We start from the raw sequence: 20,653 nt of genomic DNA, 5'->3' as shown, positions 1-20,653 counted from the left end.
TTTGTTGGATACCTCCCACTACATTATCAGTCTGCTTTATTTATCAGTACAGATCAAGTGCATAAGCAGCATCCATCAAGCCTCCCCACTGCTGAGGATCCATTCAGAATCTCTCAAGCTTACGGTATGTCTCCTTCTAGTTTGGGTACCAAGCAATATAAAGTAACTGTGTCCTCTTTAGAGGCAAAGGCCTTGATTCAGGTCAGTTTGAGGTTGCAGCTGACTTACAGTTATTCCTCATTTACACTGGTCGAAGCACAGAAACAAGATCCAAGCTTTTAGTTACAAGGAGAACTATTCCCCCCCTTAAACTTTAAACTTCAGACAAATGTTCAAAAATAAGCATTTTCCTGCTTAGCATTTCTAATTACATACTGTAACAATACAGTACACATTCTTCATCGGGGTGTGCTGAAGCCCCAAAGTATATCACAGCTATTGCCTCATTTTTTTCCCCTTTATATTACTTGCAAACTGAACTAGTTACAAGTCCCTGGATGAGACGGCAGCTTTGCCAAGTCTGCAGAGGGCTTACAATGCAAATGTTTGCTAATTTTAACAGCATACTTCCTGAACACAACATGCATCCTAACTCCAAGGTTCACACAAGCACTCTCCTAAGCATTTCCCAGAATAAAAGATACCACAGACATCTATTTCTGCATTTTTTAAATAAGGCATTTTAAAATCACAGCCACAGTTTTGGGATACATTTGCAAGCAAGTGCAATCATTCTGGCCTTGGCTATACATTCACTATCCATACCCATACTAGCCAGTTGTAGTGAATGACTTCAAAAGGACTGCTGGTGATTCATGGCCAGGCAAGAGAGAAATCAAGACCCACACTGGCACTAAAAGACAGAGCATGCCTCCAAATCTCAACTCTTTTCTGTCTATTGTAAAGGCCTTAAAAATCAAGATATATTCACACAAGCACCTACAGACTGAATTAGCATTAGGAACTATGTTTCCCTGCGTGATTCTATATTAAGAGTGGCTTTTCCATCATGACTTTAATTCCTCTCTTTATAAACTGCTCTTATCCTAAACTCTGCTTTACAGGCACAATGAAAGACTCCCCCATACCTCCAAGCACAGAGATCTGGTCATGCGAGTAGCTGCATAGTTGTAACAGCTAAATAGCATATTGTGCTTTTCCTAAGTACATTCTGCACAACATAGAACAATTTTTATAGACCGGACTCAAACGACGACCAACCTTTTGCTGCTTTGGCTTTATCTTTGCTGACAGATGCGTAACATCATCGTAGGTCATGGAAGCTGGACGAATAGGATACTGGAAAACAAATCCATTTCATAAACCTCTCTTCATTTAAAGATCGAAGGACTTCACAGAAACTAACTCAATCTTCCCTGTCCCTTCATCCCACTTGCCAGATGGATACATCAAGAAATTACTTGACTGATTTGTGAGTCATCAGGGTATTTGGGAGTATGACCTAGAAAGCCTGTTGCTTTCCCCTCAGTCCTCTGTTTTCATCACTACACAACCCTCTTCCTGTCCCTCAATAAACTGTAACACAGGAAAATGTGTTACATTAATCTCACGTTAGTCCAGCAGAAAAAGGAAGTGTTAGAAGCAATTAAAAACCCATCCCTCAGCATTGACTCTTTGGAAAGTTATTACCTAAAAGTAAAGTATTTGTGGGTTTGCACAAGTAGTGTTAGCTTACAGGATATGGGTCACACGTAGCTAGTCAGGACACCAGACCCAAGTTTAGCCACATGAGTCTCTCTTCTGAACCATCTGGGAATGCTGATAGGACATTGTGGTACCCACATGAAATCTTCCAGTCACAGCAGCATCCTGCTCAGACCTCCCCTTTCTCCAGAACACCCACAGGCCCCATCACTAGCCAATGCTCACTCCTGACATAGAGCAATTGTGGGTATCCCAGGGGCAAGGCTGCATGGCATGGTCCAATGTGTCTGCTCTGCTGGCACGTGCCATGCAGAGGATCTGGACAGGAGGCAGTGGGCTTGCCAGTGGGCATCACTGGTTTATGCTGAACATTTCATTCAACAGCCTCAAAAGACTTCCCATTTTGCAGATGGGAAAAGTGAATCACAAGGATAAAATGATTAGAGAAATTCAGTGGCAGAACAGAAAAAAGATCTTTACCTTCCTAACACATTTCCACCTTCCACTAACCACTAGTTAGTTTTATCCCCACAGCTTAAGAAGGTTCTTCTGATGTCTCACACTAATTTATGAATACTGCTGACGTTCTAAATATGGCCAGTCCTAAAGATACATGTTTAGTAAAGATGGCAAAAATCAGTGATGACAGAAGACGGCTGAGAGACTGCAGATTTACCCAAACCACGATAAAAAGACATCGTCTACTAAAAGCACTCCCTTAGGGTTGTTAGAGGGAGCGATTTAATGACAAGTCTGTGCCATAAATGACAACTTCTCTCTTGGCAATGCTTTAATACTAAGTATTTCAAAACTGACTGAGACCCAAACAGGCTTGCCTATATCAAAGATCTTGGCAGGCTGAAGCAGTTAGGAAAGTTACTGCTCTGTCTGTTTAAATTTATTTTAAACAATCACTGCACACAAGTCAACTGAAATACCTGAAACAGATACAGCTTCTCCAGCAGACTTCTGGCCAGGAACACATCAATCTAAAAAGCAAACCAAACAACTTTCACCAGGTGCCAGCAAGTACCATCCCTAGAGCTCAAATGCTGACAGTTCTAGCTTTTCATCACAAACTCCAACATAAAACACATTTATAACACTCTTGTCAAAGGTCTCCTCTCTGCTGATTCCAACATGGAATTCTGAAGTCGGCTTTTTTAAAAAACAAACAAAAAAACCACCCACTATGAGGAGGCAGCAGACAGTGGCTTTAGCTGTGTTTTACCTCTCTTAAGGAAACCTGGCAAACAAATCTGAAATGAAAGAGGAAAACGTTTTTCCAAGGGGCTGAAGGGAATCTGTTATCACAATTATAGAAAGATGAAGAAGTTCTCTTTTTGGCAGTATGACTGAAAAGTAACTTCACTACCACTATTTTGTCATAAAATCTTTCTAAATCAGACAAAAGACAACCACAACCCAAACCTGATTCAGTATTAGCATTTTGCCGCCAGCACTGAAAATCCATGGATGTTTCATGAATATCACATATGGAAGCTGCCATCTTAGATACACTCCTGACAATTCCCACTCCTCATGGCTTTTTTCCTTCCTTGTACTTCAGGTATGTAAATTCACACAGAAAAGTGAACAGAACACTGTGACTGCTCTTTCAGGCACAGCATTCCCTTACATAAGTCCAGAATCGGAACACAACTGCTTATTTTAGCAGAAGGCATGAAACATTTTAGCTTCATATTTAACAGTATTAACAAAGTCATTCCAATTTTTTACAGCCCTCGGAGACACACAATAAAGTCATGGGAGACGCATAGTGATAGAAGCAAGTTCCCCACCTGTTTTCCTCTTCTGACATGGAATGATTATGAAGGGTGAAAAACCTAAGCTGAATATGTCAATATATACACCACTATTTTGGCAAAATAGATACCATGGGCCATATACTTGGCCCACACAACATATTTCCTTGCACAGAGCAAGCCATTGGGTATAAGACAACCACTGATGTTGATGACACATTGTTTCAGCAATGTTAGAACACTGGGAATAATAGTTAAAGAAAAAGCACCTCATGTACAAGCACTGCTGCCACAATGCACTTTTACCTCTTGTATAATTGGATCATCTTCTTCATTTGCCATGCTAAGATACAAAAAGTTTTTTCTTGGCTTATTCCTTGGCACAACCTGAAAGAAAACAGAAATGTCATATGAGTCATTACATCTGTGCCATGTTCCACATGTAGCCTAGAGTATTTGTTCAAGTTAACTTGGTTGCTTTCAGTGGCAATGTATTCAGTCTGTTTTTTGAGGGAATGTACGTGTTTGATCAGGTCCCTAACACTTCACAATCTTGACTGCCACCAAATTTAAGAAACAAGTGTCTCAAAAATAGGTAAGTTCATGCAACTTTTCTGAAAGCCAGTTCTGTAAGAAAGAGATCACTAAATCAGTGTTCTACAGAGGGAAAGACAGCCCTTTTATACCTGCAGGAAGTTTATCTTTTATATACTGCATAACTGTAACACACCAGCAGCAGGTGATTTTCCAGCCAGCACATCTACAAGTGCGCTGGCTGGTCAGTCAGCATGTGTGAGCTCTGAAACTGCCATTGCACTCACCACTGTCAACAAGGACAGTGGCACATGGGTCACTAGCTTCCCTCCTCAGGAAAAATCCTTGAAGGAAGATAACAGAGAAAGCTCCCAGCTAAGGAGGTGGGGGAAGATAAAAGCCTGTGTAAACCCTGCACTTGGGACCAAACAATACTCCCATCCGTGAATATGCTGACCTTGATTTCATCTACCTGTCATGTTGCAGCCTTGTCTCCTGACCTACCACTCTTCAGACTGCATTGCTCCAAAATATATTCCTCGGCTTCTCTTGAAGTCCTCTGAAATTATCAGAACAACAGATTTTATTTCATAACTAAACCAACTCCAAATAGAAAATAAGACTCTTATGTTAACTGGGTGCTGGGTGCTCTAGAAAAAAGTCTTCATGTTTAATCCAGTGCTGGGGTCAGTGTCATGTCTGGTTCAGATCTTTGAATAAAAAATGATCCCTCAGCTAAAGCAACAATAGTTTTCCCCTGCTGAAATCAAAATTATTTACGAATTATTTGGGATGCCATTGCAACAATGTAAATCAGTTCAGATCATTTAAGACACTGTTAATCGGCCAGTACTGGTCAGGACAGCCATACAAAAATAAGACCTCTCACAAACTGATCAAGGGAAGTTTTAACAACAAAGATGATCTGGCAAAGAAATGAGATCTGTGTTCAGGAACTTTCTTTCACTGCCTTCTACTCTCAGTGACAGCTTGCTTCTTCGCTGGACCTCCTATGGAAGAAGAGAAAGAGGCAGCATCCAGGATCAGCTGGCAACAGAGAGGTTGAGCGAGCAAGCAAGCAGCCAGCATCTATGTTACATTCAAGATGGTGGCGGGTTTTTTCTTCAAATACGCAAGTCACCACAATCCGAGCAGCCCAGTGTATTTCAATAGACCTTCACGCTTCTCAAAACATGATGTTAATACACATACAGCTACCTAAGAAACCTTTCAGAGAGGCTGGGTAGACATTCTGGATATGAGTGTTATCAACATCACTACATGGGCAGATTTCTATTCAGGCAACACCTCTGGTTTATTTACATTGTTTCTGACACTTCACCTAGAAATATGATTCCATATTTTTCACTTACAGGTTCTCCACTACCGAAGAAGCACCCCTCCCTCCCAGTACTAAACTGGAATTTTCCATTTCTCTAAGCACCAGCATATCCCTGGCTCTTCCCACCATATATCTGTATTTGAGAATATACCACTTCATAATATTTCAGACTCATATTTGAAGTAATTTTGTAGAAACGCAAAACCTTCCCAGCAAAAAGCCAGTGTCTTAATGACAGACTGAGCCTGTGACTGCACAACTGTATGTGATATCTGACCAAGATCAGTGTTTCCTGCAATCAGGCACTCAGTTCTTCCCAGAAATACACGCATGAGTACGTTGCTTTAAAGAAATCAGATTTGTCAGTTCCAATTTTGCTTGCTCCGCTCATATCCCCTGGATGGCCTGGTACAGCAGGCTCCTGCAAAGCCCGCTCGACAGCACTGCATGAAGTGGAACAACTGCAGTTTTCATTCAGAACAGAGCTGATGACTGGAGGATGCCCAAGATGCCTCAGAACATGTGAACACCAGAAGGTGGGAGACGTGGGTCCAAACCCTCCTTCCTCACGCCCCTGAGAGGACTGGGAACCACCCTTCCCTTCTGGATAGCCTGTGCCAAGTATGTGCTAGCTTTTCCTCTCTCCTGAGAAAGTTATTCTACTTTCCAGAAGAGAAATAAAGATTTCCTGGGCTAAGGAGAGAAAGAGAAACAGCCTGAAAGACCTGGTCTCTGGTCTCTCATCTGCTTCAACAATTATACACAAAATCTTTATGAATGCAGCTGTCAGTACTCAAGGAAAATGTTGTATTACGGAGATTACATTTTTTCTTATTCATGCAAGGATAAAGAATGACTACAGCTCCTTTTATTGGAGTATGACAATGACAGCTCTATAAATAGGAAGGAGTGTGTCCCAGCACCATTTGTAATACTCATGCAATGTGAAGGAATCTTCTGAATCAGAATAAAGCTTTCTACATCTATAGTGTATATATATGTACATGGTGGAGTTCATTTCTACATTTGTCATATATGACACCATAAGATTGATAGAACGGAATTAAACACTAAGAGATAGCAAATATGGTCATCATCAGTTTCAAATTTCCTTTTGGCAGAACTGTTTTCTTTTAAAAGGAACTTTCCTTTAAGGTGCAAATGAAAATACAATGCAAGTTATTAGTATGAATCATTAAACTTTAGAACAGGTTGCAGGAGGGCAAATCTCCTTTCTGCTGCAATGTGACCAACTGCAGGACCAATGAAACCACTTACGAGCTGCCTGTAACACCATCAATTGAGAACCAATGAAGGAAAATATTGTGATTGAAGAACTGTAAAAATCAGTGATACAGCAACTGAATCCTACCTCTAAGTTGGAGCTCAGGGCATCTGGATACTAGACCTGTCTTTTTTAAATTTTTATTACCACAGACTTTAATACAACTGTACAAGGAAAACTGCCAATCTGCACGTCTGCTGACACACACAGACTTTTAGCCAGGCCTGCAAGAAATGCTCCAGCAAATTCAGGTCTCAGCATGACCTGAATCTGTCAGTAATAATGGACCCCCAACGTCCCAACGCTGAAACTTCAAATATCCTTTGTGTGTAATTATGCAGTGCAGGAAAGGCCAGGAACTCCTGCTGCATCAGTGCCCTGAAGTACAGATAATGAACCAGCAAAGTCGGAAAAGTGCCATCTCCTGAATCACTACCGTAATCTCCTCTGGCACCTGGTCTTTCCTCTGTAGGCTTCTCTCAGCCCAGCCCTAGCAGCAATCCTCTAGCTCAGGGTGGCCCATAGCATACAGTAAAATGGAAGCCGCAAAAAAAGCTGAAGCACCTTCCAAACATTTATGATAATTACCATTTTGACCTAATTATTTGCTTAGCTCTCTCCCTGCTCTGCTCATCTGCAAGCAGCTTTGCACAGTCATCTTCTGGTAGTGAACCCCCAAGAGGGCTCCTCTGCACCAGGACCTCTCTTGGGAGGGGATGCCACTGAAGCACATCTTCAGGATTTAAGAGATTATGCATTAAGCATGAACCTCTCTTTAACACCTCAACGTCTTTGTACCCAAGTGCTAGGCCTGTTCTGCCAGGGGCAGGGATTAAGCTGCTCGCTGCTGCGTGGTGACTCTCGCAGGGGCAGCCCCTGTCGCGGTGCCAAGCCCCATCTTCCCTCCACGTCGGCGGCCCCGCGCACCTCAGCGCTCCCGCCGACCGCGGCTTCTTCATTTCTGCCAACGTGCCAGCCCGCTGCCCCTGACACCGCAGCCCGGCAGCAGGGGGGGACCGCAGGGAGGGAGGCTACGGCCCGGCTGCCCCAAACGCCCCCCGGCACAGCAGAGCAGCGCTACCGGCCCCGCAGAGCTAATGCTCTGCTGCATTTCTGGGGTGTGAGCTGCGCCCTTCCAAAGCGGGACGCGCAGAGCTGCCGGCCCCGGGGGAAGCGGCCCCGGCCCGACCGGTGCCGCCGCTCCACAGCCCCGGGAGATCCGGACGGTGAGGGGAGCCGAGGAGCCGCGGCCTGTGTCCGGACCCCCGCCCGCTCCCCTCAGGGGTCCCGCCACGGCGGCCCCGCCCCGCGCCGGCTCCTGTGAGGGTCCCGCCCGCACGGCGGCAGCCCAGCGCCCCCGGTATCCGCCGCGGTGCCAAGTCCTCACAGAGCCCCCTCTCCACAGCCCACCCCCGGCAGGCAAAGCCCACCTCAGCCCAGGCCGTGCTCCTCCCGCTCCGCCGCCCGCAGGGTCCCCGTGGCCCGCGCGGCCGCGGGCTGGAGCAAAAGCAGGGCCGCAGCCGCCTACCTAGCGCTGGGCCGGCACGGTCAGCGGGGCGCCGGCTCCCCGGTGGCGGTGCGCGGCGGGCAGCGCTCAGGCAGCGGCCATGTTGGCGTCACTCCGGCCGGCACGTGGGGACGCGGCCCTCCTCCTACCCACAATGCTCTCACAGGCGGCGCGCCCGCCAGGGGGCGCTGCATCCAGCCGCGACAGAAAAAGACCCGCTGGCAGCGGTGGGATTCGAACCCACGCCCCCGAAGAGACTGGAGCCTTAATCCAGCGCCTTAGACCGCTCGGCCACGCTACCGCCCTATTAACGTTTTCTTCGCCATCAGTTATACTCCAACAAAGCCTTTTCCCGCCTTTTACCCCTCAGCAGCGCCCGCCACACACCGCTTCCACCTCAGAACTAAACACGGCGGGTATTTCAACCCCTGCCTACGAGCAGGTGTAACTGCAGCGGTGCGCTGCGACCGGGAACGGGCTGAGAGAGGGCAGCGCCCCGCGAGGAACCGGGCAGGGCTGGACCGGCGCGGATCCGGCTGCCCCGCTGCCACGTGGATGCCAGGGCGCAGCGCACCCGCCGTTGCGGTATGTGGAGGCACCGTCTGTGCACCCCCTCTGAAAGCCTAAAAAATGACTAAACCCCATGTATTTAATGTTTTGATGCAAAGCTACAACTCGCTGAATTTGCGAGGGAAAAGTCAGCAGACGTCATCGTTGAGGTGGTGGTGTTCTGCTTGCAGCACAGGGACCAGCACAGCAGGCTGCAGCAGCAGCAGCAATTGTGAGAAGGGGAGTGGAACACATCCCCTGCAGTGTTCAGGCCAGACTGGACGGGTGCTGTGGTTTAAACCAAGACTGTAATCATTAATTCCTCGAGAAAACTCACCAGACTTTCAGGCAAAATGTGGACAGACTCCCAAGGGGCACCAGGCAGCTGAGGTCATAAAGCATATAACTGGTTTGGGTTAGAAGGAACCTTAAACCTCACCCAGTTCCAACCCTCTGCCACAGGCAGGGACACCTCCCACTAGACCAGGTTGCCCCAAGCCCCGTCCAACCAACTACAGCTTCTCTGGGCAACCTGTGCCAGGGCCTCAGCACCCTCACCATTTTAAGAGGCTACAGCTTTGCAGTGTCTTGCTAAAAATTTCATTCACTGCCTACAAGCACTGGGAAATAACAGCACACACACATATGTGTGAATGGGATCCTTCTCCTTCAGCACTGCTGCAGTTTCACACCCTCAGTTCACTGCCTTTTCAGAAGGATGCAGGGTTTTCTAAGAACAGAGGGAGCTGACTCCTCCCACGGCCCCGGCTTTGCAGAAAAGCAGGAGAGGTTTGGGAGGAGAGAAAGTAAGCAGACCTCAATTGGCTTCACACCGCAAACTTCTGTTCAAGCAGAAAAGTTCTGGGAAAGAGTCTGATTTAGCAGTCTCCAAGCTCTTGTCCAGGCAGCAGTGTACCATCCACACCACTGCACTTTTGGTGGAGCGGGAGATAATGTGAGAGGCTGCATAGAACACATCTAACAAGTGGTTTTCTTATTACAAGGGATGCTCAGCGCCACAGGTCCTTTTGCCAAGGCAGTGAAAAGTACCAACGCCCCCCCCCGAGAAGTGATGGGTGCCCCACCATGGATGAGCTCAGCCTCTGTCCCGGAAATGTTTGTGCCTGGCCACAGAGATGCTTCTCCTCAACACTGGAGGAAGCCTGTGCACCCAAGATTATCCAAGTCAGCCACGAGTGGCACTTCCAGGGGATAAGAGCACAGGCTGCCCCGTGGGGCTGGCAGTTGGGTCACCAGGGTTCTCATTTTATCAGTGCAAAGTAAGATAATTACAGGACCTTTTCCAAATTAAAGAGTGAATTTCTATCATTCTCACTGTATTGCTTCCCTGGCACAGGAGTTAGCCGGAGAACAGCAAGGAGGCAACGCTTGTATCAATTGTGTCCAGACCAAGAACCAGGCCTGATGGTTATAAACCCATGAGCTGGCCCCAGGAGGCGTTCAGGTCCTCAGCAGTAGGAGGCACCTGAGAGATGGCCCGGAACTTAAACCTGCACACAGCCTGACTCACCACCAGGAGCACTGGCCCTGAATCCAACCTGAGGTTCCAGCAAAATCCTCCCTTTTAAAATTCAGATGAGAAAGCCTGATTCGGCCTACCTAAACTACACCTGTGTCTGTCAGCAGCCACTCTGCTCTCAGAAGTGAAAGCATACCTGTGGGGAAGAGAGATTCAAATCAGCCCCATAAACCAATAATGACAAAACAGGCAATATTCATATTTACACTTTATGAGCTGTAAGTGCTGGCTGTCCCTATGCTGTCTGATGGATGCTATTCACACTTCGTTATACTTCCCAAACACTCCATCTCTCAGTGACAGCAGCTATAGCTAAAGACAAGACTTGCAGTGCCAAATTTCACCATTTTTCATCTTAGCGACACTACAGTAGAGTGAGGAGGCCCTTTCTTCTTAGGAGATTCTGCTGTTTCAAAGTGCCTTTGCTAGAGAACAATTTCACATTGTTTAAACTATACAGGTATAATAAATTATACCTGTCTAAAAAAAGCAACAGTAAGAGCTCCATTTTTAACAGTTTAAAAGGGCCAGTCATCAGACAGTTTATTCTTGAACAGAAAGGGGAATAAATCACACTGAAGATGAGTGTGATATTAGATACTGTAGCTGTGGCAAAAACTCCCCCAACTCAAATCATAAGAGGCCAGGTATTTCCATTCTTTTATCAGGACCAAGCAAAGACTGAAGGTGTAAGGATGCCTCTGCAGCAGTCCTGCAAATGAACACTTCAGTCCTTACATCTTATGCCATATCAGTTACAGACATGCATGTGTAATTGAATGCAAACAAAACAGCACATCAACCATTTAAGTTTTCTTGAGGAAAACAGATTTCACAGGTACACATCTAGTTATTTCCTCCCAGTTAGTTACTTTTGACTGTTGAAAGCAAATGAAATCAGAAATGGAATAATTAAACCACCACAGAGGGTTTCTGGAAGCTTGCAATAGTAGGATTGAGCTTTGGCAGATTATAAAGTCAAAAACAAAAGCAACCCCCCTCATGCAATGACTAAAACTCTACTGAGAAAAGTAACAAAAAGAACAGCTTTATTGACCAGCCAGAATGAAACCAGACAAAGCCAATGAGAGGACTAAGCGATGCAGGCAATTGGTATTTGCATGTCTGACATACAAACAAAGGCTTCCACCTCGCTGTCCTTACCCAGGCAATATTCCCACTGCCATCTGGAAACACTGAACCTGGGTAAGTTCTGGCAGGCTGAGCCTCAGATTTACTTTCACATTTTTTAAAAATACAGATTTTTATTTATTCATTGTGAATAGATTAAAATACAGCATATAGCAATATCAATTCCAAGACTCTGTCAAATATATAGTTTTTCTCTCCCAAAGAATGTCATAGAAGTGCATATTTCTGTAAACATTTTTCATTTGCAAATTACTTGTCAATTCTATTTATTGTACAGCTAAAAAGTATGATATCACCTTAGAGCAGAAGGTAGTCTACATCACTAGAAAAGTAGTATTTGCAACAAAGAATTAATCATCATAATCTTTTCACTGAGCTGTGTCCACATTTACATACCAGATCTAGAGAGAACTGTCAGCAACTTTAGCAACTAATGAATTTAGCAAATTAAACTACACCAAAACGTGTCAATAATTACACTCTACGTCCTTTATGTATACATTTTGATTGGGCACATTCAATCTCCTCTCCTCCCTACATGATGGTTGTTGGTGTTACACATGCTTCCTTCTCAGGAAGATCTCAAAGACTTGGCAGCAACACCTTATGAGGAAAACAAATCCTTTTGTCTGAATTTGTTATAGTGCCTACGCTGTATCAGTTCTGCACAAAATACTGACTATTCACTGTCTTCAGAGGCAAATGGCACCTTCACCTTTCATTAACAACTGGCATTTTAATGTTATGAACTGAAAGAGCAAAAAGGCCACATCCAAAAGAGGCTTTAGGCACCTAAAGCAGAACTTTGGCTAAGCACTTAGAACATCTATCTGACCCAAGATCCTACAAACTCTGGTTCTATTTCAGCTTATTAGGTCCAAAAATCTGGTTATTTTAGTACCTAGCTTAATATCTACCTAAGCCCATTGAGATCTAGAAATTAAACATTCCTTCATTAATGGGTGAAGAGCTTCACCTTCACTGTCAAAATAAAACAAAACAAAACCAAAATAAAAAGGCCATAAGCAAGAAGATGTGGCCATGTGTTGCAAGGCTACTCACAGCTGCAACTGTCTGGGGTTACAGTATCCACCCAAAAGTACAACATCCAAGGATAACTTTTCCTTCTCTCCTAGAAAAGATTCAAATCTTCCCATCTCACTTCCTTAACCACCAGGATATTGCCTCTTTCAGACACTAACATCATGCTTGAATATTGTTTAAACAATAATTCAAGATATGTATGAGAAATCCAGAGAAGGACTTTTTACAAGAGCATGTAGTGATAGGACAAGTGGGAATTGTTTTAAACTGGAAGACAATAGATTTAGATTAGGCATTAGGAAGTGGTGGGACACTGATACAGGTTGCCCAGAAAAGCTGTGGCTGCCCCATCCCTGGCAGTGTTCAAGGCCAAGTTGGACGGGGCTTTGAGCAACCTGGTCTAGTGGAATCATAGAATCGACTAGGTTAGAAAAGACCTTTAAGGTCATCAAGTCCAAAGGTGTCCAAAGGAAGGTGTCCCTGCCAGTGGCAGGGGGTTGGAACTAGATGATCTTTAATGTCCCTTCCAACTGAAACCATTCTATGATTCTATGATCTATTTGCCAGAGAGAGTAAATGGGGAGCGTAACTTTGGAGCCCAGTGACAGGCACTCACACAGGAAAGGACAAACTGATTTCTGTTCCTCTTATGGTTTCTACATTTTACAAGAAATCAGTATTACTTGGCTATGCATGCAAGAAATCCCAATGAAATCAACTCCTTAGTTTTAAGCATGCTTTTAAAAGCTTGGCTACGTGAGGCTGCTGAGCATTACTGGTCATTCAGCACTTCAGAGGGGCTGCTCCTTATTCACATCAATTTACACCCTCAGGAGGCTGTAAGGCCGAGAAGCTTCCATCTTAATCTCCTGCAAAGTGAGTGTAAACCATAACCAAGAAACAGGAACAGCTTCTGTACTAACTGTATAGATGGGACAACAGCTTTAGAATAAAACACCGGATTTAGAAGAAATTTATCTCTATACTATGATAATTCAGTTACCACCGTTCATTTGTCCTCCCATTACTGATTAGGGTTATGCACACAGGACACAGAAATTAAGTGTTTGGGGATAATATTGTATTCTGGTTTTAACCAGCAATTTTCTCTAACTGGCATTTGAAACCATTTACAGATAAAACACTATTTTAAAAGCTATTTAAAACAGATAAATGATTTTCTATACATAAAAATAGGTGAATCAACAGCCTCTAACCTTTTCAAACATCCCTCTGGAAATGGTGGAGGGTGTATTCTCATTTTAACTGAGATGATCTAGCTTCACTGAGAATCAAGATGTCACTGTAAAAATAACTTCAAGTTACCCATGTATTACAGATCTTGCTACTGTACATCATTGGACAAATATCACATAAGATCAGTAGAATTCTGTGTAACTAGGTTATTATTTGGTGCAAAATGTGAAAATGAGAGAGGTAGCTGGATGCCCCACCTCATCAGGAACATCAGCTATTTTCTGATGGTAAAATACGCAATGTTGGTAGTGAATAAAATATATTTTACCCTGAACATTCTCACTGCCAATCTGAAGCACCTTCCCTGCCCCTCCCCACACTGTAAGGATTCTATCTGGAATTCATTTGAGAAGAATAACAGAAGTGCCCACAACATCAGTGTAAAAGAACGGCACTACTTACTAAAATGAATAGCTGCATGCTTAAATTGCAAATTTGGTGAGATACACCAAAAATGAAGAAGAAATGCTGAGAATTTAGAAAAATGTTTTTTCCTGTGGAGGAGGAGGAGGAGTGGAAGAAAAATGTAAACATACTGAGCATTTGCTGTGTAAAAAATGACATGTGAAACCTAAACAAAACAACCAGTTTTTTGTCCTCCAGTTCTAACTGTTAAAAAAATACAAAAGATCAAGTGTGTCTGTATTACAGCTTTAAAACACCAGCTATGCTATGGCACCCTATGTACCCCTTACAATTGGATTTCTCCCCTCAAAAAAAATTTGAAAACTAAAATACCAAAAAAGAAACTGGTAACACCATGTAAAATTACATCTTTTTAGTTGCAAATGCAGAAAATCTATAAAAAAAAATATACACAAGAACTGCTTAATTGCACTGTTATTCTTCCATCATTGCCCAAGCCTCTTCTGCTTTTTGGTAGTACTGATTTGCCAGTCTGCCTTTCATGGCTTCCATTGCTGCTTCTGCCGCTTCGGTGTACAGCTCACCTAGAAGAAGAAATAGTATCAGTTGTGTTGACAGGGTAAAGAAAAAACATCTCTATCCTGAAGCAATTAAAGGACAAGACCAGAATCTGAGGTCAAACTGCAAGGCTGGGTGTATGGGTCTATTTTAATAGTGTCAGCAAAGTCACCTGGGAATCTGGCTTTTCTTATATGAGCAGCTGCTGATGGCTCTTCAATGCATTTGGAAGGATTGGAAATATGACTGGCCTGTAGGATCCCCCAAGACGACTCTAAGACTTAGATACCTGACATGTAGATTACACAACAACTAAACCAATGTTGTGCAGGGCCTGCGAGTCATGGGTGTAACTCAAAATACAAGCAGCAATCTGCAGTTGAGTGGCCTGACACAGAGTGAAGGCTGCTTGCTAGTGACTCAGTGTGTCACAGGTTTGGACCTGGCACCACCTACTACTATCACCAGCAAGATCTCTTTCCAGCCTTGCATCACCCAGCATCATTATAGCTTCAGCCACACATCTGAGGATACTGATCCTCAATATGTTTTCTAACAGCTGAAGCAGTTAATGTATTTTTGGGGTACATGCTGGGGGAAAAGGGAAGGAAAAGCAGGATTACTGATTACAGAAACAAAATGGGGCCTCACCTGATCTCTGTGGATCCTTATTGAGGTGAAACCCTCCTGTCATTAACATCTCTGCTTCTCTGGCCAGGAGCAGATACCGGGGCTCATCTTGAGTGCCATCATATTCACCTCCCTCATCATAGTCAGTCATGTTCAGCGCAGCATTGTACCAGTACAGCGCCTCCTTCCAATCCTGTACTCTGAAGTTAAAAATACATTTTGAAGATGGTTACTGTAGGAAACAAATGTACTTTGCACTGGAGATTCAAAATTCAATTTTGCACTAACTTCTCAGAGCCTTGAAGCTCTCCAAGAATACAAATATTCTCATGCAGGCTCACTAACTGCACAGGAGCATCAGGTCACTATATCAAAACAAGGCTGGGGCCACTATATGCAGTAATTACAAAGAAGAAAGTGTCAAACTGAAGTGCTTCGCTGAACTCCCATCAGAGCTTCATTACTAGTTGTATGGTTTTGGTCTGGCATTTATATTTGTGAAGATAACTGATTTAGAAACAATCTGAAGTTGCAGAGAGTCTTGTTTCATAAATATTTTAAAACCTGCAATTCCATATTGAGAATGCTCAGTGCACTTCAATGAGAAGCTTAATGTCATTTTAAATTTCACCATTGGCAAGAGTTTCACTGTTATGCCAACCAGAACACTCATGTAAATAACAAAGACAAGCTACACTACAAAAGCAGAAAAATCATTATCATCACCATCATTAATTAACAAAATTAATACATGTCCACTTTTAGAAACTCATCTAAAATGCTAAAACAAAATAAATTATCAGTCCAATATACTGTGTAAGCCTTTTGGGAAATCACAATCTAGTTCTCACAGTCACAGTACTGCTCCTGTCAAGGTAGCGCTGGCCAAACCAAGAGCGACTTAATGAGGTAAAAGCATTTTCAAACTTCTTAAAACTTAGGATCATCCTTAATTAACAGTAATATCTTCAGCATTAAGACCATGTTCCTGTGAAATTTCCATTCCTACTTCTATTATGAGCAGCAGCAGAAGACTACAACTGTGACAGATACTTCATTCATCTGACTGCGCCTCATCTATAGCCACTTTACAACTGCGCCTATTTCTCCTGTCCCACAGCTTCCTTCACAGCAAAAAAAAGTGCTTTCAAAAAATCATGAAGGAGGACACATGGCAATTGTAAACACTTTTAACTTACTTTTAGGGTACTACATCTCCAAAAGAACTCCTGTGTTCGTTTTTTAACACTGATCCCAGGATTTTCAAATACACACAGTACCTTATTCACACCTGGGTAATTCAAGTTTGAAGTAACTCCAACACACTACTTCACAGCATTACTTATGACATAACAGTTCTTTACGTGAATGAAAGACACGCAGCAAGTGCTTCTCCCATTGCCCTCCCTCCTCAGTGGAGCTTCCACCAAGTTAAGTTACTCAGTCATGCACAGTACCTGTCTGAACCAAGATTTACACCGGTATCATATGCTCTTGCTACCAGAATCATGGAAGGTCGGTCTCCAGCTTCTGCTGCTCTCAGCAAGTAATCAAATCCTTTATTCCTGTTTTCCTTTGTGTCCTAGCAAAACAAACAAAACCTTTAAAATGCATGTTTCTAAGTAAAACTACCTCTTCCTTCCTCTGACACTAAATGCAGTTTCTCCAAGTCAGTAATGGCTGCAAGTGTTTAGTATGCCTGAGAAAGAGGCCCAGCCAAAAGAAACCAAAGTTGAATAGTAAAGATCACTTCAGAAACTTCCCAAAGGTATGCAGTAATCTGCTGGCAAAAGGAAAAACAGGCAGCATTTTTTTGCTGCTTTGCCCAAGTCCTTAATTACAACATCATCTATTTTCTCTGAAGAGGCTACAGAATACCTAACTGTGGATATTGTTTTGTCTCCACTTCTTGCTATTGTTACGTTACTTTTACAATGGACCACAATTCTGCATTTGGCATTTTCCCTGATCTTTCTGTTTACCTCTAGAGTGACCTCAGAAAGAATGTGATGTGGCAGCTGAGCACACATAAGTCCTAACCCAACAATGGCTTCCAGCTCCCCGCAGTCTGCAGCATGCTCCAGGTGAAACAGGGCTGACTCCCGATCCCATTCCTTGTCTTTCTCACAGAAACGCCCAGCTTCATGATAGCGAACCATGGCCAAATGAACCTAGAACACAATTGTACAGGAGAAACAAGTATTAATTATAGATCTGATTCTTCAGGAGCCCTGTGCCCATACTCTTGTACAAAAATACTTCTCTGAGGTGACTACTTAAAGCTAATCATGTACCTCGGACTGAGCAGAGGGCTAGCATGATAACACGCAGACTTGGAGTCTGACTTGTGCCTGAACAGATTAAACAGGCAAAGTCATGATTATATGCAGTGCAGCTGCTTCTCCCGTTCTATAAGATTAGACACATACAGCTTTATAAATTTAACTGCTAAGAGAAAAAAGACCTAATTCAGCAAGACAGTAGCTGTCACAACATCTTCCCAGATCAGTGTGCCCTAAACAGCATCCCAGCAGGTTGCCACACCAGAACACCAGATCTCAGTGGCATACCCCAGCATATCTACTTGGATTTGGAGACCTTTAGGAGGGAGTCGTAGTTAAAGGAACCCAGCCTGCAACTGCCTGACACACCAGACAGCAGGGCAAATGGCAGCGAATGTAGATCACAGGCTTTATGTACAGCAAGGGCCATCATAAGAAAGGAATTGACCTGAGGCATAGAAAATCAAGGTTATCCAGGGAAAAGTCCTCATAACACTGAAGTCTTTATTGTCAGTGGGGCAGGATTTCATTGCAAACATACTATGGGATTTTGAGTTGTTGTTTTTTAATCTTCCCTCCTTAAGGAAAGGCAGGTTTCTTCTCAAACCAAAAGTTTTGAGAACATCTAAGGCTCTCAGGATGTTCAGGAAGATCCACATTGTGTATTTTGAGTGTGGGCTTAAGCCCATAAATAAACCCAAACTTAATTCACATTTGCATTTTCTGGGATAGCCTGGAGTAAAAAAAAGAGTTGGTCCATGCTGCCTTTTTTCAGGAGCCCAGCCCTGCCTACTTGCAAGTATGTGGGTCATGCATATCCCATGTATTTTCTCTGAGTGATGGCTTGGGAAATGCAGACGAACCAACAGCAGGGTCCTTCCCAAAGGAGCCCAGATGTTGTAAGTCCAAAAGTAGATGGAAGCCTAAGTTCCTAGGCTTAGATGTCCCTTATAAAAATATGATTAGGTGTCAGAAAGCTATAGGCATCTTATTTGTTTTCACCTGCACAAATAGTTCATGCAGGGCAACACCTCCATGTAAATAACAAATACAAAATGTTTCTTTCCAGTTGGAAAGAACAGGATTACTAGACCCATCCTACCTTCCCAAGGACGGACTTCCCAATTTTCTTTTCAAGTTCTAGGGCATTGAGCCTCTGAATTTCTTGAGCAACACAGGATGGTCTGTGGATGTGGACTCTTCTAGAGTTGTACAGATTCAATTTCTCCACGCTGATCTGAAATAGGAACATACTATTATTTCTACCCCTAATTAAAATTTCCATACTATTCAAATGGATTACCATCCAGAAATCAAAGCTGCCATTAATGTTGTTACTTATTAATAAATACTCTAATTTAAGACATGGCTTTCAAAAGTCATGTTAGTAGCTGAAAATGTTTACTATTCTTCATTAAAAAAAACCCCAGAGTAAAGCCTGAGTAAAGGCTGATGTAGTTTCTACATCAACCATCTTCCATAAATGACAGTAATGAAGCAAAGCATGATCTTTAAGTTCTGAATGAGAAAAAAGGTACTTACAAAAATAAACACCCAAAACAGTCATATTGCAAGCACTGAGGTTATCCACGCACAAAACATTTAAACCCATAGGGTTTAATAGAGTTATTTAAGTTTATAGCCACAGAAACTATCACAGAAGCAGTTACTTCGTAAAAACACACAAGAAGGTCTGGTTTTCCCTAGCTGAGATAGATACACAGTGGAGAGAGCTACGGTCATGTCTCTCAAACACTGCACGTTTTTAAAGCATCATCCAACCATGTAGGGGATACAGTTCCAAAAATAAAGTGCAGAAAGGAAATATAATCTAGTTAGGCAGAAACACCCCCCCCATACAACTATAATTTTTTTTTTAAGTGATAAATCTATGCATAATCACTAATTTACGTCAGGGATCAGTTACAGAGGTGACAATTGGTTTATAATAGTACTTCTTTAACTGGAAAATAAAAGACAAAAAAAGGAAATAACACAGTGGTAAGTTAATATTAATAAACATTATGTAGCTGAAAAGGAAGGAAAAATCACATCTGAATTAGTGATGTGAAGTTAGATGGCAGTGGAAAAAAGGACAAGCAGAGTGGCAAACTCATAGTCTATGAACATTTCTGCTTTATTTACCCTTGCAGAACTTCCCAAACTGTCTTCATCAGATTCATGTCTTCGGTTGTTGTTTGAATGGCCCTACATTAATGTAAAGATTTGCATCATTTAATTTGCAGCAACTGATGTGTGCCACTTATCCCTCTAGACTATTCCTATCCAGCAAAATTTACAGTGTCAATGACCAAAATAGCTTCCACTGGATCCTTTCCTCTCAGTTATATCACAACATACAAAGAAACATACTGAAATGGTAATGAATACGGCACACAGAGTTTTCAATCCCGGAAACTGGGTATCCCATGACAAACATCTTCCTGCTTCAAAGCCGACAAAAGGGTGGTATCTTTGGAAGCAGCATTCTCTTTCCTATCTTCTAATTAAAGATGTGGTTAAGAACTTCAGGTCAAAAAGCATTTACTTAAAAAGTTTGTATTTTAAAGGAGTAACCCACAGGAATTCTAAAGCTGCACGTTATTAACTGACAGCAACATTAAGTTCTGTAATATCTAAAGCCATATAAAGTCACAGAAAGTAGAGAGGGTACAAGAGTCTGAATACAGAACGTATTCATGGATTCGACATGACAAGAACCTGGTTACATTTCTCAAATGCAATACAGAACACTTAACCTCACAACAATATGCAATCAAATGGAATGTCTCCTCATTACAAATAGTCTTTTTCCTGTTACAGTATCACTAACATTCTCAAGATAAGTAATTTCGGAACATGTGGGAATTTCTTTGCAATTGTTTCCTTTTTTTACAAAGTTTAGGTCAAGAAGAATAAAAAAATTAGATTCTTATATGGAAACAATTCAAGTATGAACAGGCCGAACTCTGCTAAACCCAGAGTCAGGTTCTTACCCTCTCTCTATGATCCAGATCTTCTAACTCACTTCTCTTTTCACTGGGATATCCACTGTCTCCACCATTTTCAGAATCCTACAGAAAAACAGAACAAAACATCACAGCATTAGCACTACCCTTTGCAAGGATCTCAGCTTGACATTTCCCAGAGAAAACCTGCAGCTGGTTCAATATGTT

At 42.9% G+C, this 20,653-nt stretch overlaps 2 protein-coding genes and 1 non-coding gene across 7 annotated transcripts in view; all 3 read right to left on the bottom strand.

The window, feature by feature from the left end:
• POLR3E (RNA polymerase III subunit E) overlaps nucleotides 1-8,399 on the bottom strand; it is a 31,056-nt gene extending 22,657 nt beyond the window's left edge. For both annotated transcript variants that reach the window (XM_030482974.1, XM_030482972.1), the window contains exons 1-4: nucleotides 8,121-8,399; nucleotides 3,738-3,818; nucleotides 2,604-2,654; nucleotides 1,222-1,299 (exon numbers count right to left, since the gene is read on the bottom strand). In XM_030482974.1, coding sequence (XP_030338834.1) covers nucleotides 1,222-1,299; nucleotides 2,604-2,654; nucleotides 3,738-3,773 — 165 coding nt within the window. In that variant the 5' untranslated portion in view covers nucleotides 3,774-3,818; nucleotides 8,121-8,399. The remainder of the gene's footprint in view (nucleotides 1-1,221; nucleotides 1,300-2,603; nucleotides 2,655-3,737; nucleotides 3,819-8,120) is intronic.
• TRNAL-AAG lies at nucleotides 8,319-8,400 on the bottom strand. The gene has a single exon. It is a non-coding gene; the product is annotated as a tRNA-Leu (tRNA).
• Nucleotides 8,401-11,214: 2,814 nt separating this feature from the next.
• The window catches only part of EEF2K (eukaryotic elongation factor 2 kinase), a 32,137-nt gene continuing 22,698 nt past the window's right edge, over nucleotides 11,215-20,653 (bottom strand). For 3 of the 4 annotated variants that reach the window (XM_030483558.1, XM_030483560.1, XM_030483559.1), the window contains 7 exons: nucleotides 20,474-20,551; nucleotides 19,623-19,685; nucleotides 18,580-18,714; nucleotides 17,178-17,366; nucleotides 16,653-16,777; nucleotides 15,217-15,395; nucleotides 11,215-14,591 (listed from right to left, as the gene is read on the bottom strand). In XM_030483558.1, the coding sequence (XP_030339418.1) occupies nucleotides 14,482-14,591; nucleotides 15,217-15,395; nucleotides 16,653-16,777; nucleotides 17,178-17,366; nucleotides 18,580-18,714; nucleotides 19,623-19,685; nucleotides 20,474-20,551 (879 nt within the window). In that variant the 3' untranslated portion in view covers nucleotides 11,215-14,481. The other variant, XM_030483561.1, reaches the window with a different exon arrangement.

Source organism: Strigops habroptila, chromosome 4, assembly GCF_004027225.2.
Source record: "Strigops habroptila isolate Jane chromosome 4, bStrHab1.2.pri, whole genome shotgun sequence".
Lineage (NCBI taxonomy): Eukaryota > Metazoa > Chordata > Aves > Psittaciformes > Psittacidae > Strigops > Strigops habroptila.
Note: the sequence above shows the minus strand (reverse complement) of the source record. Positions and strands in the feature narration are given on the sequence as shown.